Raw genomic sequence first — 14,134 nt, 5'->3', positions numbered from 1 at the left:
CGACATTTTTATTGTATGGGAGGGGGATGAACAGTCCTTTTTGGATTTTGTTAAGCACCTAAATTGTGTTAATCAGATGAATATGAAATTCACTGCAGTTTTTGGAGGGCTGGAACTAGACTTCCTGGACGTAAAGGTCAGGGTAGTGGATGGTAAACTCTGTACTTCGGCCTATAGGAAGCCCACGGCTACCAACTTGCTCCTCTATTATACCAGCCACCACCCACAGCACACTAAGGAGGGTCTGCCCTACAGCCAGTTTTTGCGCCTCAGGAGGCTTAACAGTGAAGACGACAATTTTGTCATACAAGCTGAGGAGTTACAGGTTAGGCTGCTAGAACGTGGGTACCCTGCCCCTTTAATCGAGAAGGCTCGGTGCAGGGCCGAAAAAACACCCCGTGATAAACTCCTCAAAACTAAGAGGGGCCCACGCCAAAAAGAAGGAAACAGTGGTGATAGACGCTTTGTCTTCACCTTTGATTATGGTCCATGTGAGTCCGCTATAAAATCAGCCATAAACAGGCACTGGCACATACTTGAGCAGGACCCGCAGTTAGCTGAACTCACTGCTCATAGACCTATGGTAGCCTTTAGAAAATGTACCACCCTTAGGGATAATCTGGTTCGGAGTAGGTACTCCTCCCCTCGTGATGGTTGGCTACAGAGAGGGACTCCCAAGGGTAATTTTAAGTGTGGGTCCTGCCGTCATTGCAGTTTTAATAGTCAGGCCAAGTACATTACTTTTGGAGGCATCACTCAAAGGGTTAACACTTTCATCTCCTGTAGATCCACGTTCGTTGTCTATGTAGTTTCCTGCCCCTGTCAACGATATTACATCGGGAAAACGGTCAGGAGCCTTTTTACCAGATTCAGGGAGCATAAGAGGCCCATAATTACAGGCAAATGCTGCCCCCGTCTGATTGAGCATATTAGACAGCAACATAATGGGGACCCTGATGTTTTGAAATTTGCAGGTATAGAGAGGGTGGAATGTGGCCCTGAGGGTGGGGATCGTGCTCTCAATCATCTATGTCGTGAGAGTAGGTGCATCATGAAATTTGGAGCCATGGGCGCTTTAGGACTCAATGACCGCAATGACATGAAGGTTTTTCTTTGACTTTATCCAGAATAGTTACTTCTTCACCATGCTATTTACTAGTATAGTATTGTGTCTCTTTTTAAGTGTATGTTTCTAACAGGTAGCACGGTCTAGATACTGACCCTTCACCCACTTACACGCCACTTTATCTTGCTGTTATACCTGATTCCTGTTCACCTGTACAGCTAATACCGCCCAATATTGGAGCGGAATAGAATTTATGTCTGGTTTTAGGAATCCAGTAGCAGCAGAATACGTTTTATTTGATTGTTTATTGTTACTATGACGACGAATGCCGGCTGGTGCAAAACAGCCCGTTGGCTTTGCAGCACTGCATGCCCCCCCTGTGTACCCTCCATATGAACTTTGAATAAAGAAGATTGCTTTCACGAATGGTGAGTGCCACTCCGCCTCTTTACTTATTGTGTATTGTGCTGGTCTACTTTCGGGAGTCAGAGCACAACCGCTGTGATATAGCGACAATCTCCGCACATACCCATCCACTGTTCCTATCGACTGATAAGGATCCGTTATTGTGCTGGCTGTGCCCGTAGTGCTTTCTTCTCTCTCTGTGATTTTGACTGCTTAATATACCTCAAACAATTAGGGGCTGTATTCCCCATTTCTAATTGCTATTTCATAAAAGTGAAGTATTAACTACACTCACGCCTTTCCTTCTTTCTCTGTCTCCCCTATACTTTGTCCCTAGCTAAATAATTTGAAGATGTTGTTTCCAAAATGGGGAAACCTGGCATAATTAATAGAAACATGACTTTTATTAGTGACTCTATCTAGTTACTTTATATTGTGCATTAACATCTCGTTTTTGCAGAATAATTGCCATTTTTACAATGCGTCAATCTCTGTGCGTTACTTTTTAAAAGCACATGTGGGGTGAAAATACTCACTATAACCTTTGAAGGGATATTTTCCGCTCTACAAAAAGCTAAGAAGCGCTATTTCCCATCTGGAGCCCTGCCATTTGCCCCGACAACAGTTTATATCCATATTCAATCTTTATCCCTTTCAATGGGGGAGATCTACAATGCCTTTTCCACCAATATTCTGGCAAAGAAGGCATTTAAAATCTCGTTCTGTGCCACTATAACAAAAGAACAAAAAAGAAGCAAACAAGAGGACAGCAACTCATGTGTTATTGTGGGATAAATAAGGGAAAGAACAAGATATCAAGGGGATACGTATGGAGGGAAGGGTATGAGCTATAACCCCCCCTAGAATTACGCACACCATAAGTAGCTTAAATTTAGCATGTATATCAACCCAAGCTGCCCTTCAGCTTGCTGGTAATATCCATTGATAGAGGCTAAAACCAGTATTCAAATGAACAAGGTGGGGTTACAACCAAGAAAAAAAGCTGTCACGACGCTGTTGGAAAGAGGGTCCTCAGGTGAAGTTAAAACAATTTATTATTCCAAAATAGTAAACCTGTTTCGGGCAACACGTCCCTTCTTCAAGTACAAATGGAAAAAGATCTAAGTATATAAAAAAGATACAGAGACTATAAATACATAAATAAATAAAATGAAGAGTAAGCAATAAATTAATATAAAATAGAGATGGATATACAGATACTCTTTAAAGGGGTATTGCTCAGAAGTTAATAAGGGACCATTAAAAATAGAATGTTTATGAGAACATGGTTAGTATAGAATATTTCATTATTACAATGAATAATAAAAACAAATAGTTCATAATGAGCTGTTGGCACGATGTATTTAATCTATAATGGTGGGATGCAGCAATATGTGTGATGAAAAGTAGATACAATACTTACAAAGGTGGTTACAGACAGTCCCGGGTTACGTACAAGATAGGGTCCGGAGGTTTGTTCTTAAGTTGATTTTGTATGTAAGTCGAAACTGTATATTTTATAATTGTAGATCCATGCAAAAAAAATGTTGGCCCCAGTGACAATTGGAGTTTAAACATTTTTTGCTGTAATGGGACCAAGGATTATACATAAAGCTTAATTACAGACACCTTACAGCTGATTATTGCAATCTGGGACTGTAGTCAAGCATTCAGAGAGCTTCACCAGAGGTCAGAGGCGTCTGTCTGTAACTATGGGTTGTCTGTAAGTCGTGTGTCCTTAAGTAGGGGACCGCCTGTACTTCTGTTCAATGATAGAATGCCAGGGTAACAAGCGGGATGAGTAGAATCAGCCCGTATTAAAGCTATTCAGACGGAAGTTTCGGGGCAATAAGCCGGAAGTTCCGTAATGGAAGCAAAACGTCAGGTTTCCATGGCAACCCGAGACACCAAAACGGAGCTTAATAAGAACAAAACTGTGCCAGTTTTGTGGCTTTTGAGCCCTGCACACCACTTTGAGCATTACAGGGCGGGCAGGAGGTGACTTCCTTCTTTTTGTCATTAATGGTTTATACTCTTCAAATAAGTTGAATAATCATAATGATTTTCAAGTGAATGTCTGTCATCCAAGCACAGAAATTTTCTTAGTTTTCAAATAAATTTTTGTCTTTTATTTTAGAGAAATTCAACGCCAACAGAAGAAGGATTGCACTTTTGGAGATACGTGGTTGTTTTTTGGTTGCCGCAGCCATGATAAGGACTATTTTTTCAGGTACTTGCTTGCACATTTATATTTCACTTTAACCCCTTAACGCCAAAGCCACTTTTCACCTTCCTGACACGGCCCATTTTTACAAATCTGACATGTCACTATAAATGGTTATAACTTCGGAACGCTTTTAGATATCAAAGTGATTTTGAAATTGTTTTCTCGGGACACTTTGTACTTCATGTTAGTTGAAAAATTTTGTTGGTATGTGTTGCTTTTATTTATGAAAAAAATATTTGGTGGAAATTTGGAAAAAGTCTTGATTTTTGAAATTGAAAATGTTTCACATTTTCCATACATAGTCATGACAGCAAAAAAACTTGATAACAAACATTAACCGAATGTCTGCTTTATGTCTCTATGGTTTTTTTTATACATCCTCTCATTTTAGTAAGATGTTATGGGCCTTTTTACATTTTCAAAAAAAACACTAAATCACGTTTTTGTGGGACCTGCTCAGATTTCAAGTCACTTTAAGAAGCAAAAATAAATGTAAAACCCCATAAATTACCCGATTATAGAAACTACTCCCCTTAACGTATGTAAAATGACTTTCACCGAAGTTTGTTAACCCTTTAATTGTTTTACAGGGGATAGAATTCAATCGGATGCAATTTTGAAATGTAAATTTTTGTTGGCTAAATGAATGTGTTTTTCAAAAAATGTAAAAATTCTCAGTGGATAAAATACCAAAATGCTCCATAAAGTTTGATACCCAATTTCTCCTGAGTACGCCAATACCCCATATGTGGTAGTAACCTGCTGTATGGCTACAGGCCAGGGCATTGAAGGGAAGCTGCGCCATTCAGAGCATATTATGCATTGTCCCTTTTTATTGGCTATACAATCTTTTTGTTTTTGGCAATTTGGACATTAGTTGGTCATTAGCTCATTGATGAGATTTTATTAACTCTTAAATGTATGTAGGAAATGAAAATCATGAATTTTGGTTTACTTATTGTATTTTTTGGGGGCTGTACACTGTACTATTAAAATACTATATTATCTTTATTCTATAGATCACCATGATTACGGTGATACCTCATTTATAGAGGGCTTATTTTTTATGTGTTGAGTTGTCCTGCATCCTGAGTATAGGAAGCAGATGGGCATTTTCCCAGGGGAAAGGAATAAGACTGAGGGACACTAGTTTACCTATGTACCTGAACAGACACTTCTCTTTACACTTGCCGAATGTCTGATTTATCTTGGCATTCACAATGGATTAAATGACTAAATCTCCACAAAGTTTGGTATCCAATTTTTCCAGAGTATGCCGATACCCCATATCTGTTGGTAAATTGCTGTATGGGCACACGTCAGGGTACAGATGGAGGAAGCGCCATTCAGAGAAGATTTGCTTTAATTATATTTTCTAGGTGAAATTTTATTTTATTTCTTGGTGGGGATAAGAAAATCTTTAAGTCTGGTTTAGGGTTTTTACCTTTTTGTTGGCCATTCACCATATCATAAAAATAATATGTTATCTTTATTCTATGGGTTCCCCACAATAATGGCCATACTCCATTAATTTAGCTTTTTATGGTTGACTTTTTTTGCAGAATGATGAATTAATTTGGGGAGAAATTTGCTTGTTTTTGCATCACCATATTCTAAGAGGCATAACTTTTTTTTTTTGAATACAGGGCTGTTTTGTGGAGCAGGCTGTACTTTTTGATATTGTGTTAGGGTAAATGCTACTTTTTTTCTTTTTATCCTATTTTTATGAGGTTGAATGTGAAAATATTGTAATTTCTGCATAATATTTTTACAGCTTTTTTATTTTACTTTTTTATATTGTGGGATCACTTGATCAGTGCAATATAATGCAATGTATATGTATCTGTTGTGACCCATTATGATCCACAGCTGCCTTTAGCTTCATAAACTAAATGTGAAAAACGGAACATTTGAACGCACCCTAAACCAAGCCGCAGCAATTCACTACGCCAATCTCACCCCTCACATCTCATCAGCTGGTAGACTACAGCACCCAGCTGCTGGAACAATAAGTACCCCGCTACAGCAGAAACTGCCTAGCAGGGAAACATGCTCTATACTTGCTCCCCTCAGATAATAAATTTATTACATAAGAACCTCTTGAGTGACAAAATGACAGTTCTATCAAAAGGATTATCCTTTGTTCCAACATCTGATTTAATATAAATCTTTTTGCCCAGAAACTAAGTTGGCAATTTTTTTTTTAAGAAAAAGAATGATAAAAGTAGTCGTGAATTGGGAATCCCCCCTGATGTAATCAAGGAGGTCTGTCTCTTAGCCAGTTTAGAAGACTCAAACCCCCTACCAGAAGAAAAGGGACCATTCAGTACACTAAAGAATAAGAGTGCGAAGATGCCACCACAACGAGATATATCCTCTGCTGAAGGTCTTCGTTGAAGTGGTGTGTGCACATTTTTTTTTTAATTGCTTTATTGGCACAGAAATGAAACGGTGCAACATCACAAAACAAGGAGCATTAGCTGAGGTACATCAGATATAACAACATATATCTTTGCACAATTATTTGTCATGTGTGATAACATCTGTACAAAAACAGCGATCCAGTAAACCCCTCCCCAACCCATACATAGAACACTAACCAACCTAGTCGAGTGGTGTCAAGAGCAAAATGGAGTTAAAGAAAAGGTAGTAACAATGGTTAGGCAACAAGGTAACCTACCACCCTACTTCTGGAGAATAAGGAATCCCTCCTGTCGACAGTGCACAGAAGAGTGCAGGAAGGGTGCCCGACTGTAGTATGTTGAATTATAATAATATCACCTACAGCGAGTATTGCACTCACTGAAAAGGGACAAGAGACTCTCTCAGACTGCGAACATTAAAAAGGTTATCTGGCCTTACGAGCCAAAAACAGAGCTTCCTTCAAGAAAATTGCTTCATAATGGGACCAGTCATCCTCACCGGTAATTCCCAGTAGGCATAGGGCCAGTGAGGTAGGGACCGGTTTATTCAGGATATCGCAAGACCACATTAGGTGGATGAAATCTGCCCGGTCCACATGACATTTGTGACATCTAGAGTTCGGCATTCTATGCATATGAAACAGTCTGACTGGAGTGATATAGCATAGATGGATGATGAACAACTGAATTAGTTTATTATTGGCTGCCGGTGATACCGAGGTGTGAGACTCCTGGGCCGCCCTCCAGTCTTCATCCTATAGTGAGGGAATGAGACCCTCCCATTGGGCTCTGACTGGCAGAGGGGGACCCTCCAACAGCTCAGAGAGGAGGTGGGTATAGATAACAGATACCAGGCCTCTAGGAACCTGAGAGCGTAGAACTCCAATCAGTGGGAATGAGGAGGAAGCAGTCTCTGTCGGAGGGAACTGAGCCCAAAAAGCATGCCTTAGGGTAGTCTATCGTTGCCTACTGCTATCTGGAACATCAAAAGTGGATCTAATTGCCTCCACAGAGAGAGCCTCCCCAAGAAGTTGAGTAATGTTCACTAGACCCTTGGCAGTCCAGTATGAACCATCTTGCAAATCTGAAAAATGGAGCAACCCTGGGTGGGACCAGAGGGGAACATGAGCAAAGCCAAACCTGTCTGGCCAGCCTACGCAAAGGGAGAAGGTGGTTAGGCTTATAATCAACAGGCTCCAATACAGGCCACAGGGAACGTAGGCGGAGGAACCGGACATGGTGGATTTCAGCGTCTGGCATCTGTGCAGGTGACACCCAACTAAGGAGATAGCGAAGCTGACCCGCCAGGTAATACAAAAAGGGATCCGGCAAAGCAGTCCCCGCCTGTGCCCTAGGGCGACGCAAAGTGGACAGACGGAGTTTAACACGCCCACTCCCCCAGATGAAAGAGGTGAACAAAGAGTCTAGCTGCTCAAAAAAACGTCTGGGCACTGGGATATCTGCATGCTCCAGGGTATACAACAATTTAAGCAATGCAATCATTTTAAGTAGATTTATGCGTCCAGCTACAGACACAGGCAGGAGCCACCAAGTATTTATAACTTATCTTTGAGATAAGTCACCAAAGGGGCAATATTAAGGGAGAAGGAGCGAGAGATGTCCCGTACAATATGTACACCTAAGTATTGAAATCCTTCCACTATTTGAAGGCCGCAGAACTCAGGACCCTAACCATAGCCCTCCCTACGTAGTGGCATAAGAAAGGACTTATCCCAATTAATGAGGAGGCCTGAGAAGTCACAAAACCTATTTATAATTGAGATGGCCCTGGGAAGGGTGGCAGCAGGGTTAGCCATATACAACGCTACATCGTCAGCATAAAGGCTAATTCTGTTTTCCCATGCCCCCACTCGCACCCCCTGAAGAGCGGCATTGAGGCGAATCCTGATGGCTAGGGGCTCCATCGCAATTGCGAACAGGAGCGGTGAAAGGGGACATCCCTGCCTGGTACCTCTATGGAGGCAAAAGGAGGGGGGAGGTAAACCATTTTCCAGCACCTTGGCAGTAGGGGAGCTGTACAGTATAGACACTCACTTGAGAAACCTAGGCCCGATCCCAAATCTTTCCAGTACTGCCAACAGGTACGGCCATTCTACTGAATCTAATGCCTTGGCCGCGTCTAGCTAGGCCAAGGCCCAATCTTATTGTTCCCACCACCCCATTTGGGAGATAACATGGGCCAGACGAATATTATAGGACATGTACACACAAGGAATAAAGCCTGCTTGATCCGGATGTATAATTTCCGTTATTACTCTACCTAAGCGATTGGCCAGGATTTTAGTTAATATTTTACTGTCTTTATTAAGGAGTGAGATGGGCCTATATGAGCCACACTCCTCTGGGTCCTTTCCCGGCTTCAATAACACCACAATAGTGGCATCATTGAGGGTGGGCGGGAGGCAACCCCTATCAAATGCTGCTCGGTACATGGCCGAAAGGTGTAAAGTAAGATATGTTGCATATTGTAAGTAGACCTCCAAAGGGAGACCATCAGGGCCCGATACCTAACCCTTGGCCAAAATGACAGTTCTATCAAAAGGATTATCCTTTGTTCCAACATCTGATTTAATATAAATCTTTTTGCCCAGAAACTAAGTTGGCAATTTTTTTTTTAAGAAAAAGAATGATAAAAGTAGTCGTGAATTGGGAATCCCCCCTGATGTAATCAAGGAGGTCTGTCTCTTAGCCAGTTTAGAAGACTCAAACCCCCTACCAGAAGAAAAGGGACCATTCAGTACACTAAAGAATAAGAGTGCGAAGATGCCACCACAACGAGATATATCCTCTGCTGAAGGTCTTCGTTGAAGTGGTGTGTGCACATTTTTTTTTTAATTGCTTTATTGGCACAGAAATGAAACGGTGCAACATCACAAAACAAGGAGCATTAGCTGAGGTACATCAGATATAACAACATATATCTTTGCACAATTATTTGTCATGTGTGATAACATCTGTACAAAAACAGCGATCCAGTAAACCCCTCCCCAACCCATACATAGAACACTAACCAACCTAGTCGAGTGGTGTCAAGAGCAAAATGGAGTTAAAGAAAAGGTAGTAACAATGGTTAGGCAACAAGGTAACCTACCACCCTACTTCTGGAGAATAAGGAATCCCTCCTGTCGACAGTGCACAGAAGAGTGCAGGAAGGGTGCCCGACTGTAGTATGTTGAATTATAATAATATCACCTACAGCGAGTATTGCACTCACTGAAAAGGGACAAGAGACTCTCTCAGACTGCGAACATTAAAAAGGTTATCTGGCCTTACGAGCCAAAAACAGAGCTTCCTTCAAGAAAATTGCTTCATAATGGGACCAGTCATCCTCACCGGTAATTCCCAGTAGGCATAGGGCCAGTGAGGTAGGGACCGGTTTATTCAGGATATCGCAAGACCACATTAGGTGGATGAAATCTGCCCGGTCCACATGACATTTGTGACATCTAGAGTTCGGCATTCTATGCATATGAAACAGTCTGACTGGAGTGATATAGCATAGATGGATGATGAACAACTGAATTAGTTTATTATTGGCTGCCGGTGATACCGAGGTGTGAGACTCCTGGGCCGCCCTCCAGTCTTCATCCTATAGTGAGGGAATGAGACCCTCCCATTGGGCTCTGACTGGCAGAGGGGGACCCTCCAACAGCTCAGAGAGGAGGTGGGTATAGATAACAGATACCAGGCCTCTAGGAACCTGAGAGCGTAGAACTCCAATCAGTGGGAATGAGGAGGAAGCAGTCTCTGTCGGAGGGAACTGAGCCCAAAAAGCATGCCTTAGGGTAGTCTATCGTTGCCTACTGCTATCTGGAACATCAAAAGTGGATCTAATTGCCTCCACAGAGAGAGCCTCCCCAAGAAGTTGAGTAATGTTCACTAGACCCTTGGCAGTCCAGTATGAACCATCTTGCAAATCTGAAAAATGGAGCAACCCTGGGTGGGACCAGAGGGGAACATGAGCAAAGCCAAACCTGTCTGGCCAGCCTACGCAAAGGGAGAAGGTGGTTAGGCTTATAATCAACAGGCTCCAATACAGGCCACAGGGAACGTAGGCGGAGGAACCGGACATGGTGGATTTCAGCGTCTAGCTAGGCCAAGGCCCAATCTTATTGTTCCCACCACCCCATTTGGGAGATAACATGGGCCAGACGAATATTATAGGACATGTACACACAAGGAATAAAGCCTGCTTGATCCGGATGTATAATTTCCGTTATTACTCTACCTAAGCGATTGGCCAGGATTTTAGTTAATATTTTACTGTCTTTATTAAGGAGTGAGATGGGCCTATATGAGCCACACTCCTCTGGGTCCTTTCCCGGCTTCAATAACACCACAATAGTGGCATCATTGAGGGTGGGCGGGAGGCAACCCCTATCAAATGCTGCTCGGTACATGGCCGAAAGGTGTAAAGTAAGATATGTTGCATATTGTAAGTAGACCTCCAAAGGGAGACCATCAGGGCCCGATACCTAACCCTTGGCCATAGATTGAAGCGTTTCAGTGATCTCATCTTCGGATATAGGGGCCTCCAACAACTGAACGCTCTCGGGAGAAAGGCCGGGAAATGTAAGTTCATCTAAATATTCAGCTAGTTCAGTAGTTGTGTGTGAGAATTTGGATGTGTAAAGCTCCCTAAAGAAAGCAGCAAATTCTGAAAGAATGTCATCTGAAGACTGTACTGTTTGGCCTGCTGTGGATTTAATACGTAATACCGGGGAGGGGGGGGGGTTGCCTTCTTCGCCAACCAAGCTAACCAAGCTTACCTGATTGATTGCCTGCTTCAAATGACTGTCTATTGAAAAAGAGCCTTCTAGCTGCCTTTTCCTTTACCACCGTAAGATAATCCCTGCCCAATGTTTGCCTCGTCTGGATTCCTAGCAAAGGCCTCCTCCGCCTCTCTACAGGCCCTGGCCAATTCCTCCTCATGCAGTGCCGAGGACTTTTTCACAAAAGAAATAGACGAATGCAGGCAACCACGAAGATAAGACTTCAGGGTATCCCATGTTAGTAAGTCACCTAGATCAGCATTGTGCACCTCAGAAAACTGTGATAGTTGGTCTGGAATTCTATCTATAGCCTTAATAAGAGTGAGCCATAAGGGATGAATCCTGTTACTCAGCATCCTCCCCTCCATCCCCCATGATAAGCTGAGAATAATAGGGCTGTGGTCTGAGCGGGGTAGCTGGGAAAGGTCAGCCGTATTTGCACGAATACCAGGTGTGCCAAACATATAATCTATTCTAGACAAAGCATGAAATCTAGCTGTGTGGCAGGTAAACTCATGTAATGACGGGTGAAAAGACCTCCACAGAGCGATTCAGCCGAGTTCTGACATGAGCAGGGCAAGTAGTGAGGAACCTAGAGAATGGCAAGAGCCAGAGCCTGCCGAGAAACGATCTATATGAGGGTGCATTACTAGATTCAAATCCCCCATTCGTAGAATTTCAGCCCCTGGGTACTGGGATGCAAACGTAACTGTGTCCTGCAGGATTTGGAGGGAGCCAGGGCGAGGGTTGTATGTACCCATCAGCACTATTGGCCTGGAGAAATAGTAGAGCACAAACAAATACATATCGACCCTCGGGGTCAATTTGCACTCATTGAGGGTCCCACCGCAAGGAAGAGTTGATCAATAGGGAAACCCACGGGAATAAGAACTTTGGCATGAACTCTTGGCCCATTGTACCCAGGGCTTGTTTAGATAATGTGTTGTCTTAAGGATCATATTGGTCTCCTGAAGGCATAAAATATGAGGCTGATAGCGCTTAACATGAGAAAAGACTGCACCTCTCTTGCCAGGAGTCCCCAGGCCCCTCACATTCCATGATATAATGTTACACCCCGCCATTAAAATCGGACACTAATACAGAGTCCGCAGGATATATGCCCCACACTAATAAAAGGAACCATACAAGCAAGGTAATGTCAGAACATAGCAGTAGTAACCCTGTTACCTCAAATTTCCCCCCCTCCCTCCCACTCGACCATTCACAAAAAAACATTTCCAACAAGAAAAAAAACAAACCAGCTCAGTTGAGCCATATCGTAAAAGCGGCTAAAGAGATAATTATGGGGGGAAGACCCACAAAGCAGCTGGGATTTGCTGTGGGTCAATTCATAAACGAACCTGCCGATACATCAGCCACTCACTCAAGTAAAGAAAAATCTGTCCCTCTGGATAAAGCACCACAGGATAACTTTGTAAACCCGTAATGTCCTGAGTCGGCATAGAACCAAGTCCCTAAAAGAGAAAAGAGAAGATCACGAGATATTAACGCCTGGGCGAGCGGCAGTTACGAGCCAGCCACTCATCCGCCTCTGCAGGAGTAGAGAAGAAGATCGACCGGTCACCATCTATGACTCAAAATCTAGCTGGATAGACCATGGAGTAAACTATATTCCTTTCTCTCAGCTTCCGCTTGACCTGCACAAAGGACGCTCTCTGTCGCTGCAAAGTCCAAATCCTTACATTTCAGCATTCAGGCTAAAAGAGGCCATGGTGGGGCACCAGGTGGCGGAGCTTTAGCAGGAACTCTATGAGCACGTTCCACTGCATATGCCGAGGAGTATGGGGCATCTGGAAAACGCTCCCTGAGCCATCCCTCCACAAATTCAGCTGGTCTTTGACCTTCATCCCCCTGAGAGAGGCCCACAATGCGCAAATTATTACGTTCTCCTTGTCATCGGCCTTTTGGCGCCAGAACTCAACCTTGCGCAACAGCCTTGGAGATCCTGGCGGAGCAGACCAACATCTACCCTCACTTTATAAATCTTAGTGGTCAGAGAGGTTTTGGTTTCCAGGATATCTGTCAGAAGCTGTTGTGACACTTCCTTCAGAGTAGGCGCTTCAACTGCAGGGGTCTCAGAAGAGGAGGCTGATGCAGGGGATGCTACTGCAGAAGATCGGTCAGAGGGTCCTGCACAAGCCCGCCAAGCTGATTAGAGCTGCGGGCAAATTCTTTCCGCTTATCCGCAGCAGACGAGGCCTTAGAGGGAGCCATACTGCGCCTGGGAGTGTTACCACCCTTTTCTCTCAAATGGTACAGAATTTTGTCAAAAGAGGGACACAGGATCGATTGCAGGATAATGGTGAGGAGCTGGGGAGGTGCTGTCGCTCACATTAATGAATAATCACACGACCTCTGGTTCATGGAGGAATTGAATTACAGTCAAGCTGTTCGCCAGCACAACTGACCTGATGTTGGAGTATCATAGTGTGGTATTCAGCTGCCAGCAGAGGACCAGGCAAAGGGTGCACACAATGGGGAGGAACACCACAGTAATCCGTCCTGATGGATGCGTAACGGACGATGGGAGGATACCCCTATGCCTGGAAGTGCAGTGTACTGGCGTAGCCCCTTAACAGATAATATAGCAGAGTCCAGGAACAATAACTCTTGGTCCAGGGGCCCTTACTGACAGTGGTCCTGGGTACCAAATAGTGAAATCCACAGGGTAGTCCCTGGGGAAGGCTCCTGATCACCTCCCCAGATGCAGAACCCTAAGGTGGGGCAGCAGATCTACTCAAGGCCGGGGCTTCTGAGGCCTAGTAGGCCTCACTGAACTTGTGGGCTTCAGAACCTGCTGGGTGCTGGGAACAGGCTGCAGAGGCTCCCACAGAGATCAGGAGGCCAGATGGGGCTTCAGGCAAAACCAGGCTGTTATAGGAGTCAGCAGTGAGCGTCCAACTTCCGGTCCGGGTGAGGGCGCTCGCGTGTCGGGAGCCTCCACCAGCGAGGCCGGGGATTCAGGCCGCAGTTAGGCCGCAAGTAGGCCGCGGTCAGGAAAGACCCCCCCCCCAGAAGCCTACCTTATGGGGTGGGGCAGCGAAGGGGAGAGGCAGCCACAGGCCCTGCTGGGATGATGCCAGAAGACCTCTGGCAGTGGATGAGGCCCGGGAATCTGTGGGGGCCCTTCTACAGCAAAGTGCCCTGGACAAAGGCACCTCTATGGGACCGTATACGCCCCCTGGATATAGCGGTGACT

General features: G+C 44.1%; 1 protein-coding gene across 8 annotated transcripts in view; it reads left to right on the top strand.

The window, feature by feature from the left end:
• The window catches only part of MTRR (5-methyltetrahydrofolate-homocysteine methyltransferase reductase), a 517,819-nt gene that overhangs the window by 409,120 nt on the left and 94,565 nt on the right, over nt 1-14,134 (top strand). For all 8 annotated transcript variants that reach the window (XM_072152995.1, XM_072152997.1, XM_072152996.1 and 5 more), the window contains one exon: nt 3,609-3,701. In XM_072152995.1, coding sequence (XP_072009096.1) covers nt 3,609-3,701 — 93 coding nt within the window. The remainder of the gene's footprint in view (nt 1-3,608; nt 3,702-14,134) is intronic.

Source organism: Engystomops pustulosus, chromosome 5, assembly GCF_040894005.1.
Source record: "Engystomops pustulosus chromosome 5, aEngPut4.maternal, whole genome shotgun sequence".
NCBI classification, from domain to species: Eukaryota; Metazoa; Chordata; class Amphibia; order Anura; family Leptodactylidae; genus Engystomops; species Engystomops pustulosus.
This window is presented reverse-complemented; position numbering and strand designations above follow the sequence as displayed.